General features: G+C 40.7%; 1 protein-coding gene across 2 annotated transcripts in view; it reads left to right on the top strand.

The window, feature by feature from the left end:
• The window catches only part of tlk1a (tousled-like kinase 1a), a 29315-nt gene that overhangs the window by 7521 nt on the left and 6978 nt on the right, over nucleotides 1-14816 (top strand). For both annotated transcript variants that reach the window (XM_024405095.2, XM_024405086.2), the window contains exons 3-8: nucleotides 11894-12024; nucleotides 12206-12277; nucleotides 13825-13863; nucleotides 14146-14221; nucleotides 14334-14377; nucleotides 14630-14725. In XM_024405095.2, coding sequence (XP_024260863.1) covers nucleotides 11894-12024; nucleotides 12206-12277; nucleotides 13825-13863; nucleotides 14146-14221; nucleotides 14334-14377; nucleotides 14630-14725 — 458 coding nt within the window. The remainder of the gene's footprint in view (nucleotides 1-11893; nucleotides 12025-12205; nucleotides 12278-13824; nucleotides 13864-14145; nucleotides 14222-14333; nucleotides 14378-14629; nucleotides 14726-14816) is intronic.

Below are 14816 nucleotides of genomic sequence, written 5' to 3'. Positions count from 1 at the left end.
ATATTACACAAGTGTCTTGATATAGAGCACCTAGTGTCATGTTTGCCTTGAACACTCACCATGCAGAATGTGGTCATGTAATCCCATGTACTGGGATTAAGCTATTTTAGTGTTTTATAAAATGTTATCGTGAGTATAAATTTAGGACATTACATCTCCCTTTCTCTGTTCAGACATGATGTAACCAGACATTTTGCCTATTAAACATTTCAGACTTCAGGAAATTGCTTTCAGCTGTTTTGTGCGTGACAAGGGAACAATCCTCATTAGTTTTGCTTTATCACATCCTTTAGTTTTAACCAAGTGGATAGCTCTTTGATAATGCCTTTTAACAGATTCTATGCAACCTTATATGGTTGGGGTATTCCTCAGGACTGATCTTCAAGCGTATTCTGAAGGTCTTCAGGATTCCTAGTCAATCCCGACATTACCTTGCAGTTAATCCTTAAGAGTCTAAGCTGTTACTAAGAACATCATTTAGTTGTTTGATTTGGAATTTTAGGACCCCTTTTAACCCCCAGGAAGAATGACAACTGTTTTAGGTTACCTGACAAGCGAGTACATATTTGGTTGTTTTCATACTGTCATTCCCAAACAGTCTGTAAATGTGAAAATTCTATAGCAATCTAGTGGAAAAGCAGACTGTGCGTTTGGACAATTAATAGACAATGGAGTAAATAAAACCTAAACATTGGCCTCGTCCAGGATGGGAGTCTACACAGACCGGTGTGCCATAGCCAACCAGAGCTACAGTAGGCCTTTATGCAAATAAGCCATTTGCCACAAGGGCCCGCCATCATTCACTTTGAACTGGACTGAGTTTTTACAGGCGGTAGCAACAGTGTGACTTTAGATCAGGGGTTCTTAAACTTTTTAGCCTGGGACCCGAATTAGAAATTCTGTGTTTTTCCTGGGACCCAAGCTTAAGAACATATGCAACTATATGTAAATATTGGTACATTTCATTGCCCTTATTGCATTTGTTTAATGCATATAGACAAACAAATAACAATGAAATGAAATGGCCATATAAATAGCTAGTAATGTTTATTTTCCTCCATTTAAAAACTCTTACATATCTGTCTGTTGGAACTGTTGCGGTTTAAAATTAAACAATTTTCATTCTGAAGGAACAAACTGATAACAGAACAGACACGCAGGCTTTTTGATAGGGTTGCACTAAGTAACAGTACAGATGAGAAATTATCAGGCCTAATGTACATCTTACTGTAGAAATTATTGTTGAAAGTCTAGGTTGGAGCTGTTGCTGTTAAAATAGTCCCTTTTTAAAAAATTTATTCTGAATTGGAATAAACTGATCCAGGCTGTATCACCTCCGGCCATGTTTGGAAGTCTAATCGGGATGTGCACAATTATTCCAGGGTAGGCCGTCATTGTAAATAATGATTTGTTTTTAACTGACTTACCTAGTTAAATTGTTTTAAAATATATTTTTTAATTTCAATCACACAGATGTAGACCGTTCACACACAGGCCTAATTAGAGGTGTTTCAACAAGTAGGTCTATTCTGGGCTCAGTTTCTGACAGTGTAACACTCAGCATTGAGTGTACACTCATGCTCAGCATTGAGACTGTTTCTGTACTTGTTTAAGTAATCCAGAGTTAAGAACCCTGATTGACATAGGTATTTGGGGCCAAACAGGACCAGAACATCTACTGCTTTCTCAGTTAGGCAGGAGACTGCTTCCTGCTGTAGATGAGCAACCCAGAACTGTTTTGAAACAAGATTTTTGACTTTTTGAAGCAATCTGTTTATTCCAGTTCAGAATAAAAATGATTACTTGTATTTTAACAGCAACGGTTCCAACTAGAGGTCGACCGATTAATTGGAATGGCCGATTTAATTAGGGCCTATTTCAAGTTTTCATAACAATCGGTAATCAGCATTTTTGGACACCGATTATGGCCGATTACATTGCACTCCATGAGGAGACTGCGTGGCAGGCTGACTACCTGTTATGCGAGTGCAGCAAGGAGGTAAGGTGCTAGCTAGCATTAACCTCTCTAGGGTACGTGCGACTGTAGCGTCCCACCTGACCAACTTCCAGTGAAATTGCAGAGCCCCAAATTCAAAAACAGATACTGATTATAGAAATTTAGAAAACATACGTGTTATGCATAGGTTTAAAGATTAACTTCTTGTGAATCCAACCACGGTGTCAGATTTCAAAAAGGCTTTACAGCAAAAGCATACCATGCGATTATTTGAGAACATCGCCCAGCAGACAAATCATTAAACAGTAACCAGCCAAGTAGAAGAGTTACACAAGTCAGAAATAGAGAGAAAATTAATCACTTACCTTTGATCTTCATATGGTTGCACTCAGACATTCATTTACTCAATAAATGTTAGTTTTGTTCGATAGTCTCTCTTTATATCCAAACACCTCTGTTTTGTTCACATGTTTTCTTCAGTAATCCACAGGCTCAAACTCAGACACAACATGCAGACAAAAAAATCCAAATTGTATCTGTAAAGTTCATAGAAACAACATGTCAAATGATGTTTAAATTCAATCCTCAGGTTTTTAGCCTAAATAATCAATATTTCAACCGGACAATAACGTTGTCAATATGAAAGGTGCGCTCTTAGGATTGCGCATGAAAAAGCTCTCTGACACTTTAGGGTCCAGCCATTAACTGGTCTTACTCCCTCATTTTTCAGAATACAAGCCTGAAACCATTTCTAAAGATGGTTGACATCTAGTGGAAGGCATAGGAACTGCAATTTGAGTCCTAAGTCAATGGATACTGTGATGGCATTGAATAGAAAACTACAAACAAAAAATCATACTTCCTGGATGGATATTTCTCAGGTTTTCACCTTCCAAATCAGTTCTGTTATACTCAGACATTATTTTAACAGTTTTGGCAACTTTAGTGTTTTCTATCCAAATCTACCAATTATATGCATATCCTAGCTTCTGAGCCTGAGTAGCAGGCAGTTTACTTTTGGCACACTTTTTATCCAGAGGTGAAAATAGTGCCCCCTACCCTAGAAGTTAAATGTATCTTATAAAAAACAATCAATCTTAACATAATCACTAGTTAACCAAACATGGTTGATAATATTACTAGTTTTTATATAGCTTGTCCTGCGTTGCATATAATCAATGTGGTGCCTGTTAATTTAACATTGAATCATAGCCTACTTTGCAAACGGGTGATTTAACAAGCGCTTTCGCAAAAAAAGCACAGTCGTTGCACCAATGTGTACCTAACCATAAACGTCAACGCCTTTTCTTAAAATGAATACACAAGTATATATTTTTAAACCTGCATGTTTAGTTATTAATATTGCCTGCTAACATGAATTTCTTTTAACTAGGGAAATTGTGTCACTTTTCTTGCGTTCTGTGCAACAGAATCTGGGTATATGCAGCAGTTTAGGCCGCCTGGCTCGTTGTGAACTGTGACTATTTCTTCCTAACAAAGGCAGCCAACTTCGCCAAACGGGGGATGATTTAACAAAGGCGCATTTGCGAAAAGCATAATCGTTGCACGAATGTACCTAACCATGAACATCAATGCCTTTCTTAAAATCAATACATAGAAGTATATCTTTTTAAACCTGCATATTTAGTAAAGAAATTCATGTTAGCAGGCAATATTAAACTAGGGAAATTGTGTTTAGACTTATGGATAATATTTAGACTTGTGGGTGTTAGATAAAGTTAGATAAAATACGGAACGGTTCTGTATTTCACTGAAAGAATAAACGTTTTATTTTGGAAATGATCGTTTCGGATGATCGGTGCGTATTTCTGTGTGTTCTGTTATAATTAAGTCTATGATTTGATAGAGCAGTCTGACTGAGCGGTGGTAGGCAGCACCAGGCTCGTAAGCATTCATTCAAACAGCACTTTCGTGCAAGAGCCTGCAGCTCTTCGCAATGCTTCAAGCATTGCGCTGTTTATGACTTGAAGCTTATCAACTCCTGAGATTAGGCTGGTGTAACCGATGTGAAATGGCTAGCTAGTTAGTGGGGTGCGCGCTAATAGCGTTTCAAACGTCACTCGCTCTGAGACTTGGAGTAGTTGTTCCCCTTGCTCTGCAAGGGCCGCGGCTTTTGTGGAGCGATGGGTAACGATGTTTCGAGGGTGGCTGTTGTTGACGTGTTCCTGGTTCGAGCCCAGGTAGGGGCGAGGAGAGGAACTGAAGCTATACTGTTACACTGGCAATAGTATAGTGCCTATAAGAACATCCAATAGTCAAAGGTATATGAAATACAAATGGTATAGATAGAGAGAGAGAGAGAGTCCTATAATTCCTGTAATAACCTAACTTCTTACTTGGGAATATTGAAGACTCGTGAAAAGGAACCACCAGCTTTCATATGTTCTGAGCAAGGAACTGAAACGTTAGCTTTTTTACATAGCACATATTGCACTTTTACTTTCTTCTCCAACACTTTGTTTTTGCATTATTTAAACCAAATTGAACATGTTTATTTATTTGAGGCTAAATTGATTTGATTGATGTATTATATTAAGTTAAAATAAGTGTTCATTCAGTATTGTTGTAATTGTCATTATTACAAATAAATGTAAAAAATAAAATCGGCCGACTAATCTGTTTCGGCTTTTTTGGTCCTCCAATAATCGGTATCAGTGTTGCAAAATCATAATCGGTCGACCTCTAGTTCCAACCTAGACTTGTTTTCAACAATCATTTCTACAGTAAGATGTCCAGTAGACCTGATAATTTTTAATCTGTGCTGTTACTTAGCTAGCTACTGATAGGGTTGCTTGCTTTGGATAATGTTAGCTATTAGCTGTGTACAAGGCCAGGGGATTGTTTGAAAGAGAAACTCACATATACTACTATGTGAGAGTACTCCCTTATTTCTGCTTATCACCTTTTATAAAATGACATCAATGCCTTCTAGCTGACTGACTTTCACTGTCAAAGCACTTTTTCCTGAAGCTTTGTGTTCTGAAAGAATTCTCTGGGTATACTGTCATGCTGTGCATGTTTGGTGTGATAGAGCCTGGATTCGAACCAGGGACTGTAGTGACGCCTCTTGCACTGCGATACAGTGCCGTAGACCGCTGTGTCCATGTGTGTGCGTGTTAACTATTTAACTGTACTAGAATGCTTAAGGCCGCCAAAATGTTAAATATCTGTTTGTTTTTTTGCAAGGAAAATATCGGTATCGGCCAAAAATGTGATATCGGTGCATCACTACTCATGATCCAGCAGGGTAGTCTCTGCTGTTACCAAGCAAATGCTTCATTTTGGATGAAGCAAACTATTCCGCTAGATGGCTAACTAGCTACTAAATTAGCAAACCAAATGCACAACTGGTAATCAAACTTATCCCAGAGGCTGCTCCAAGACGCTGCCGGCGGGAATAGGTATTCGGCGTGGACTTCATCCAGCGCTTCCGAGTGTATATTACTTGCTAATGTTCAGTCCCTGGACAGTAAAGTAGATGAGCTCAGCTCCCCGATGTCTATCTTGGGACTGTAACACACTGGTTTATGGAATCATGACTCTCCTTATATACTGTGCCCGTCCATACAGCCAGCTGGGTTCTCAGTACATCGAACAGATGGGGGGAAAAAGAACTCCCCGGGAAGAAGAAAGGTGGAGGTGTATGATTAACTACTCATGGTGTGATTGTGATAACGTACAGGGATCTCAGGTCCTTTTGTTTACCCGACCTAGAATACCTCACAATCAAGTGAAGACCGTATTACCTCCCAAGACAATTATCTTATGTTATAATCACAGCCGTGTATATTCCCCCTCAAGCCAATACCACCACAGCCTTCAAGGAACTACACTGGACTTTGTGTCAACTGGAAACCACACATCCTGAGGCCGCAATTTATTGTAGCTCAGGGCTTTAACCTCTAGTGACTACCCATCCAGCATGCGGGAGCGTAATCATCGACTGACACTAATTAGCATAATCCAACGGACATAAATATTCCTATTCATGAAAATCACAAATGAAATATATTGAGACACAGCTTAGCCTTTTGTTAATCACCCTGTCATCATTTTCAAAATATGCTTTACAGCCAAAGCTAGACAAGCATTTGTCTATCGATAGCCTAGCATAGCATTTTGTCCAGCTAGCAGCAGGTAACTTGGTCTCGGAAATCAGAAAAGCAATCAAATTAAATCGTTTACCTTTGAGCTCCGGATGTTTTCACTCACGAGACTCCCAGTTAGATAGCAAATGTTCCTTTTTTCCCAAAATATTATTTTTGTAGGCGAAATAGCTCCGTTTGTTCTTCATGTTTGGCTGAGAAATCGCCTGGATATTGAAGTCACGAAAACACCGAAAAATATTCCAAATTAGCTCCATAATATCGACAGAAACATGGCAAACGTTGTTTTATAATCAATCATCAAGGTGTTTTTCAAATATCTATTCGATAATATATCCGTCGGGACAATTCGTTTTTCAGTAGGACCGATTGGAATAATGGCTACCTCTGTAATTTATGCGAGAGTCACTATGGGAGCCATCAACGGCAATGTAGCCGCTTACGGGTATTCAACATAAATGCGTAAAACTACGTCACAACACTGTAGACCCCTTTGGGAATACGGAGAAAGAGTAATCTGGTTGATAGCCCATTCACTGCTCAATAGGGACGCATTGGAACGCAGCGTTTTCAAAACATGAGGCACTTCCGGATTGGATTTTTCTCAGGCTTTCGCCTGCAACATCAGTTCTGTTATACTCGCAGACAATATTTTTACAGTTTTGGTAACTTTAGAGTTTTCTATCCTAAGCTGTCAATTATATGCATATTCTAGCATCTTATCCTGACAAAATATCCCGTTTTACTACGGGAACGTTATTTTTCCAAAAATGAAAATACTGCCAAAGTTCTATCAAGACATTGCCTGTAGTACTTGCGCTTCAAAAACATGTGTTCCTTTCCCTTCCGGGATGGCTACAACGCCCTCCCTTTGGCAATCAGATCATGACTCCATTCTGCTCCTCCCTTCCTATAGGCAGAAACCCAAACAGGAATTACCTGTGCTAAGGTCTATGCTATACTGCTCTGACCAATTAGATTGTTTAAAGATTTGATCACGCAGACTGGGATATGTTCCGGGTTGCCTTCGAGAATAACATTGACGTGCACGGTGACTGAGTTCATCAGGAAGTGTATAGGGCGGGGTGTTCCCACTGGCTATTAAAACCTACCCGAACCAAAAACTGTGGATAGATGGCAGAATTCATGCAAAACTGAAAGCGCCAACCACTGCATTTAACCACGGCAAGGTGACTGGGAATATGGTAGAATACAAACAGTGCAGTTATGCCCTTCGTAGACAATCACAGGCAAAATGTCATTACAGAGACAGTGGAGTTGCAATTTACCGGCTCAGACATGAGACGTATGTGGCAGGGACTCCAGGCAGTCAGATTACAAAGCGAAAACCAGCCACGTCGCGGACAGTCTTGCTCCCGGATAAGCTTAAACACCTTCGCCCACTTTGAGGATAACACTGTGTCATCGACACGCCCGCTCCGGAGCACTCTGTGGGCTCTCATTCTCCGTGGCCGATATTATTATTATTATTATTATTATTATTATTAAGACATTTAAGCGTGTTAACCCTCAAGGCTGCCGGCCCAGACGTCATCCCTAGCTGTGTTCTCTGAGCATGCGCAGACCAGCTGGCTGGAGTGTTTACGAACATCCGTCTGCTGTCCCCACTTGCTTCAAGATGTCCACCATTGTTCCTGTACCCAAGAAGGCAAAGGTAACTAAATGACTGTCGCCCCATCGCACTCACTTCGGTCATCATGAAGTGCTTTGAGATGCTAGTTGAGGATTATATCACCTCCACTTTACCTGACACTCTAGACCCACTTCAATTTGCATACCGCCCCAATAGATCCACAGATGATTGTATTGACATTCCCAGCCTTAGTTTCATCCATTTTAGTCCAGAATATTGAGTCATAAACTAAAACGGTGTAACCTGAACAGGGCTGGGTGGTAGGCTATATTTTACTGTATACCGGTATTGATGCACAGACCAGTTTGAGTTTTTACTTTATCTTCTATAACAGTGTTTCAATGTTTGGTTTGTTAAATAGACCCTTTTCCAGTACACCACACACTGACGTCACGCACAGATTTTCTGTTGCTGGCGTTCATTAAGAACTGGTGTTCTGCCACCAACTTGCGCACATCTCCCTCGTTTGTAAACACAGAAAGGGGTCTATGTGATAGTTTACTCTGTTTTATATTTGACTCATCTCTCCCTGCTGCTGAATGCCACTAACCACACCAAGCCCTGCCCCCTGTCACTCAAGGAGAGAGCAGTTGTTGGACCGAGCACTTTCTTGCCGTTCACTCTGCATGGGTCGATGGATGCAACAATGTTGGTGACCTGCTGCTTTCCACAAGCGTTTCTATAATTGCACTATTCGTTTGTGCATCTTACTATTTGCTAGTTTCTTTTATTAGCAAGGTTTTGCTACAATATTTTTTTTTAGCTGCCGAGGCTAATCGCTAGCTTGCTAAATGTACTAAGAGTCAAAGCAAACACAGCTAGTTGGCTAATACAGCCTGGTACCGATTCTGATGTAGGCCTAGATAAGATACCACTGCACAAACCGGCTTATCAGAGAGTAATAGCCAACATATTCATTCACCTAACTAGCTACATGAAGTAAGAGAACATGTAACATCTAATTAGGGTCACCTGGAAACACTGACCAACACTGGTTCTTACTCTGTCAATAATTCCTCACTGATTTATTCACGTCAGACAATTTATTCTAGGTGCTTCCCACTGTTTCCAACTATAGAATTAGGTTAATCATAATTTCCATGATTCCACTAGTTCACCAATTAACTAGGTCTAGATTTATTTTGGCTCGTATCATGCTTTGTGGCACAGTGTGAAATGATGATAGAAGTACAGAAATGTATTTTTGTTTAGTTGTATTGAAGCCCCATTTTGAAAGAACTTATTTGTATTGCCACCCTAGGGTCATGAACTACTCAAAGTATATTGAGTATTTATTCAAAAAATCGAATACTGATATTTTGTCCATATCGCCCAGCCTTAATCCTGAATGGGTGGAGGTTGCAAACAATGTACCAGGCCAGCTGTGAGTTACAACCTGAGAGCAATATTTTTGGGACTACCAGGAAATGTATTGGTGAATTATATTCATCATGCATTGAACTGCATCCATCTATTCTGCCAACAATGCCTTACTCTACATCATGGAATTGAGTCAAATATAACCTAATTTTAAAACCTTAAAGTTGGTTTTGTAGCATTAACTGGGAATTTGATGTTTTTTACTGATTTTTAGAATGATCTTTTCATATCTGTAAAATAGTTAAACTCAGTTTTACTTTAGTGTCTGTCCTATATATATATATATATATATGAAATACTACATTTTGGGGCACTAAACTACTTTTGTAGTATACAAAACATTAAGAACACCTGCTCTTTGCATGAGACTTACCAGGTGAAAGCTATCAGGGCCTATAATTATATATATTTAATCTACCACCCACTCAGATTTTAACAACCCAAATATAGTTTTTTTGTTGCAATAACACCAACAAAACACAAAAGCAGATGAGCGTGCTTTGTAATATTCCTAAAACCATAAATGTACTACTAGTAAGAAGTAATGTGGTATATTTAATTTCATACATTTTGTGACGGAAGTCTATACAAAAATATTACAGATGAGAGAAATTCATCTGCCCCTTTAAGTGCGGGAAGTTACCGTAGTAACGTGACAAGTCATATATGTGCCTGTGAAATTGAGTATGACCAGTAGCAGCTTCTTTTTTTTTTTCTCTTCCCTAGCAGTTGAAACTTTCAATATTGATACTACATGACCCAAAAGTATGTTTGTGTGGACAGCTGCTAGTCTGTTCTCTGATTCTCTGATGAAGTGTTATTTCATAGTTCTGATGTCTTCACTATTATTCTACAATGTAGGAAATAGTCAAATAAATATAGAAAAACCCTGGAATGAGTAGGTGTCAACTTTTGACTGGTACTGTAAATGTGATCATACTTTACTAGTTTTATTTACAAATGAAGTGAAATGCTCACTCTGTGGAGCCCTGACCACCCGCCAACATGGCTGGTGTTAATTTTAGGCCCTGAAAGCTGTGATCCCTTATTGATGTCTTGGTAAATCCACCTCAACCAGTGTAGATGAGGGGGAGGAGACTGGTCAAAAGAAGGATTTTTGAATCCTTGAGACATGAATTGTGTATGTGTGCCATTCAGAAGGTGAATGGGGAAGACAAAATATTTAATTGCGTTTTGAACGGGGTGTCGTAGTAGGTGCCAGATGCACTCCTAATGTTTGGTATACTTCCATTCATTTGTTTTATTTTTACTGATACTGGCCTACCTACAGGCGAGCCGTGTGACACTCGTGGGCTTCCTAGAGTAAAACAACAGACATGTTTGAGATTCTCACCTTCCCATAGACGGGTCATATTAGTGTGTAGCCCAAACTGAACACTACAAACAAGTTGGTAGTAGTCGGTACCGACTACTAGAGTACAACCGAGAACATCACTGTTAGTGAGGGGCTCATCCTTCCATTGAGTGGTCATATTAGTTAGTATGCCAAACTGTTCTGATGATAGACTTTTTCGAGGCGTCTCGCGGTCTGACAAGCATAGCTGTACCTCGGCCACCTTCCACCTCCGATTCGGAAGGCTGCCCTTCGGTGGATTGAGATGCAGCCCATGCACAAAAAACCTGACAGGCGCAGTGGGAGAGGGAGGAGCAGCATGAAACAGCTGAGATTCAGACTTTCTCTCAGTACTGCATTTCATATTAACTATTTAGTTGTCCAGAAGCCAAAGGCACAATCCTAATCGTATTAACAACCCATCCTCGTTGTTGCATGTTTACATTTTCCCTCAAAGTTTCGAATGGAGATGTTCATCTCTGTCACATGAAACGGCTTGCATCAGATGCGTCTTTTTAGAACGGTGTCTTAACTGCAAATTGCATTTTGGCAAATGTTTGAAAATGTGTTCAGTCTCTGCTTCATTACTGTAGTTTCATGTTCGATAATATTAGAGGATAGGCTTGCTATTGTCGCGTGTTCTTTTTTTTCAACGTTTTAATGAAAAATGTCTTCCATGCATAGTATTTTCTGTTGGTCACTTCATTTTAATGTTTGGAACAAATTTAACTGTTTGTTAACCGGTTGGTTAGTCGGCAATGAAATTGACCGAATTTGCATCCCTTGAAGGAAATTTTGCGAGCCAGTGCGAACTAGCATTGCCGCAGTGACTGGAAGTCTATGGTACTGTATCTACTAGCATGCTAGCAGTTACCGTAGACGGCTTAATTTTGCTGACGCAATTTAGCAATTGCACTAACGCTAGTTGGCAACTTTCTTCAAACTGCATGCAGAGACCTAAACATGGTATCCAAGAGTTCATTGGACTCTGGGGAAGTAGATAAAGGGCTTCATTGCCAAAATCCTGAAGTATTCCTGTGTCAGCCTGAAACTGAATTAGCTGTATACCTGGTCTCAGTTATGGTCGACTCCTTCAGATCAAGTCAATGAAATACAACAGTTTTCAGATAGTGGTGGACCTCAGTGTGCTTTCTGTAGTTTGTCTCAATTTCGTCATGAAGAAATTGTAAAAAGAGCCAGACTTTCTGGTTTTCCTTGTATAGGCCTAAAATAATAGGTAGATGTAAGGCTGCTGAGTAGGCTATACATTAAGATCGAGTTCAGTAAGGTGCAACATAAAAATTGTGACGTTACATTGCCTGTCCCAGTGGATGACTGAGAGGAATGTGAGGATGTAAGGAGGAGTAGGCAATAAGTGGTTTACCTTTTAATGTTAAGGTGGTGTTTCTCCTCTCTTCCAGGCACCATGGAGGAGCTGCACAGCCTGGACCCCCGGAGACAGGAGCTGCTGGAGGCTCGCTTCATGGGTGCGGTCACTGGTACTGGGGGCAGTACCGGGGGCAGCACTGGCAGCACCAGCGGGGGAACCAAAGTGTGTGCGCTTGCCTCAAACCCCTGATCCCCATACACTCACATTACTACAGTAACACTTGGCTGCATGTTTTCAGCTAGTCTAATTGTCTGTTAGGCTTATTTTGTGTAACAAAAATAAAGTAAATAGTTGTCATGGTTTCTTTTCAGAAGAAAGTCATGACGTACCTCTTTGTTTTCAGGGAATGACGAACAATGACTGTTCAAATCAAAGTTTTGGAAGCCTGGGGTCTTCCAGTGACAAAGAGTCAGAGGTATGTTTCTTAACATGGTGGTGTTACACTTTTAGTGAAACATTATATAATGAATCAATGTGCATGTTTGTTTGAACAGGCTCTTGTCAGACAATATAACTGGTTTTCATGGCTTTTCTGTGTTTTTTTTTTGTCTGACATTCCATCCTTTTGTTTGGATTAGACCTATGTTTTGATTGGATGTCAGATGTGGGCTGGTTGGCGTAAGCAGGGAGATCCCACAGAGGGAGAGGAGCTGGACCCTCATATGATCCTCTGTCACTGGTGAAAATGTCAGATGCAACCTAAGATGGAGCTAGCTCTAGAGAGAATAAAAATGTGCGGAATTTTGTTGTAATTAAACTGCCTTGTGACGCATCATACCACAAGCTCTCACCTCTCTGTACAAACACGGTCTGTGCCAGGGCAGCCTGAACACAGGCATCATGCTGCGTATGCGCCTCCCTCCACACTGTTTTCCTGTGTTTGGCAGCACAGCTCTACGCTAATGAAGGCAAAACACAAATGGCTTCCAACTTGGGTGGGGCTGCAGTGTCGCAGCCTGTTTGTGTGGGGTGGTGGGCTCCAACATTGTCTGGAATAAAGAAGCCTGAACCACTGCAGTGGAGTGTGCGAGTATACTAGCAACCTGACTGTGCAGGTGCCTGTCTGCTCCCCTCCCTTCTGTACAGTTTGACTGGTTTAATAAGTCACGGATGGAGGCCTGTGTGTGAGCATGATCGAGGGGGGAGAGGAGGAGGCAGAATAAATCCCCTCTGGCCTCCTCTGCTGCTGAATCTGCACAGATGTCACCCACACAGATGCTACCATACGTCATACACTCCCTAATGATGCACTGTTGACACACTCAATCAGACTAGCACCTGTCAGCAGATTCTCTGCACAAGGCTCTGTCCTGGTCCTGGGGTCTTGCATAAATGTCACGAGGATTCCTCTGCCTGGTTGAAATAGGCTACTCCTTTTTGATTTAGTTTGGGTTTTCTCAGTTTAAGCATTTTAATGCTTTTCTTTTGTAGGGAAGAAAGAATCCTCATATGTTAGCTTGGTGGTTGGTAATTAATTAAATTGGTTGATCATGATTATTCCATGTTTGGCGATCTTATTTTTTTCCCCCCTCCATAAGTATAGCTCTTGAAGGCTGCGTTTACACAGGCTGTCTATTTTTAACTAATTGGTCTTTTGACTAATCAAATCGGTTCTGAAAAAGATCTGATGTGATTGGTCAAAAGATCAGAATTGGGCAGTGTGTATAGTCTGTCATTGAGATTTGAATCCGACATTAGAAAAGGCTAGTTAATCTTTGTGCCACAGTTACCTGTTACCTGCTGTAGTCGCTTTTGTCTTTATTTCTCTCAGCCTGTGGCCCAAAACTGCCAATGGGCTGCAATTGGCCATAGATAAACATCCTCTCTCAACTGTTGAAATTCTTCCATTAGTCTTAAGCTTTCCAATACAATGAATCTCTGTCAAAACAGGCTAATTATAAACGATATTAGTCATGTTTTTCATTACATTGAACTCATTCTCTGTACCCCTCTTGTTTGCAGAGCTCCGATGTGAAAAGGGGGAGCTCTCCTGCATATTCGGTAGGTACTCCATTGTATTTGGAATACTAGGCTATGTTCCCCTTCATTTGTCAGCTGCTGGGCCGGTAGGCAGCAGTGGTCGGTCAGTTCACCTACGTTCAGGAACTCCCTTAGCAGGCTGTAGGTTATGCATTTTGCTGCTGCTACAGTATATTCACAACGCTTTTATTTTTCAAAACAGGCATTACATCCTCTTGACCTTTCAAGGAATCAAAGTAACTCTACTTGTACAACCTACCAGATGATGGTGGTTATTGGTTAAACTAAGTTTTTCTTGGACAGACTCCTGAAAAGAAACACTCTGAATCATCCAGGGGAAGAAAAAGGAAACCTGATATCCAATCAGAGAGCAGCCAAGGTAACGTCCCTTAAGCCGTTTCTGTTATGCTCCGGGTACAAATAGTCACTACTGTATGATGGCCATAATTTATAAATGATTGTCAATGGTAAATGTATTTTCTCTCTCACAGGGAAGTCTATCGTGCGAGGACCCAAAATTAGTGATTATTTTGATGTAAGTTACATGAGTTGGGAGCATGATAAATGTTTTTTTTAAGTGAAAGTTCTACTCTTAATGTCCCTGTGTGCTGGAGCACCACGTTTGGTGTTCATCTGAGAGGTGTTCTGTTTTGGAGAATATCAATGAAGTTCCATTTCACTCAGAGGCAGTAAACAGAACCAAACATAAAGGAGGCTTTCTGTGCCTCTGTTTTTGCCAAGTGGCAGGCAATGATGGCACTCACACTGGTGGCCTCTCTTTCTCCAGTTCCAAGGAGGGAATGGGTCCAGTCCTGTGAGAGGTCTCCCCCCAGTGATCCGCTCACCCCAGAACTCACATTCCCACACCGCGCAGGTTTCCAGTGTAAGTTACCCCCATATCCACTTCAATTAATTTACCGCTTGTTGCCATTCGAAACAGAAGACTGCAAGTATCCTTGTCCAGGCCAAAACAG

The sequence above is a fragment of the Oncorhynchus tshawytscha genome, linkage group LG03 (assembly GCF_018296145.1).
Source record: "Oncorhynchus tshawytscha isolate Ot180627B linkage group LG03, Otsh_v2.0, whole genome shotgun sequence".
In the NCBI taxonomy this organism is placed as follows: Eukaryota; Metazoa; Chordata; class Actinopteri; order Salmoniformes; family Salmonidae; genus Oncorhynchus; species Oncorhynchus tshawytscha.
Note: the sequence above shows the minus strand (reverse complement) of the source record. Positions and strands in the feature narration are given on the sequence as shown.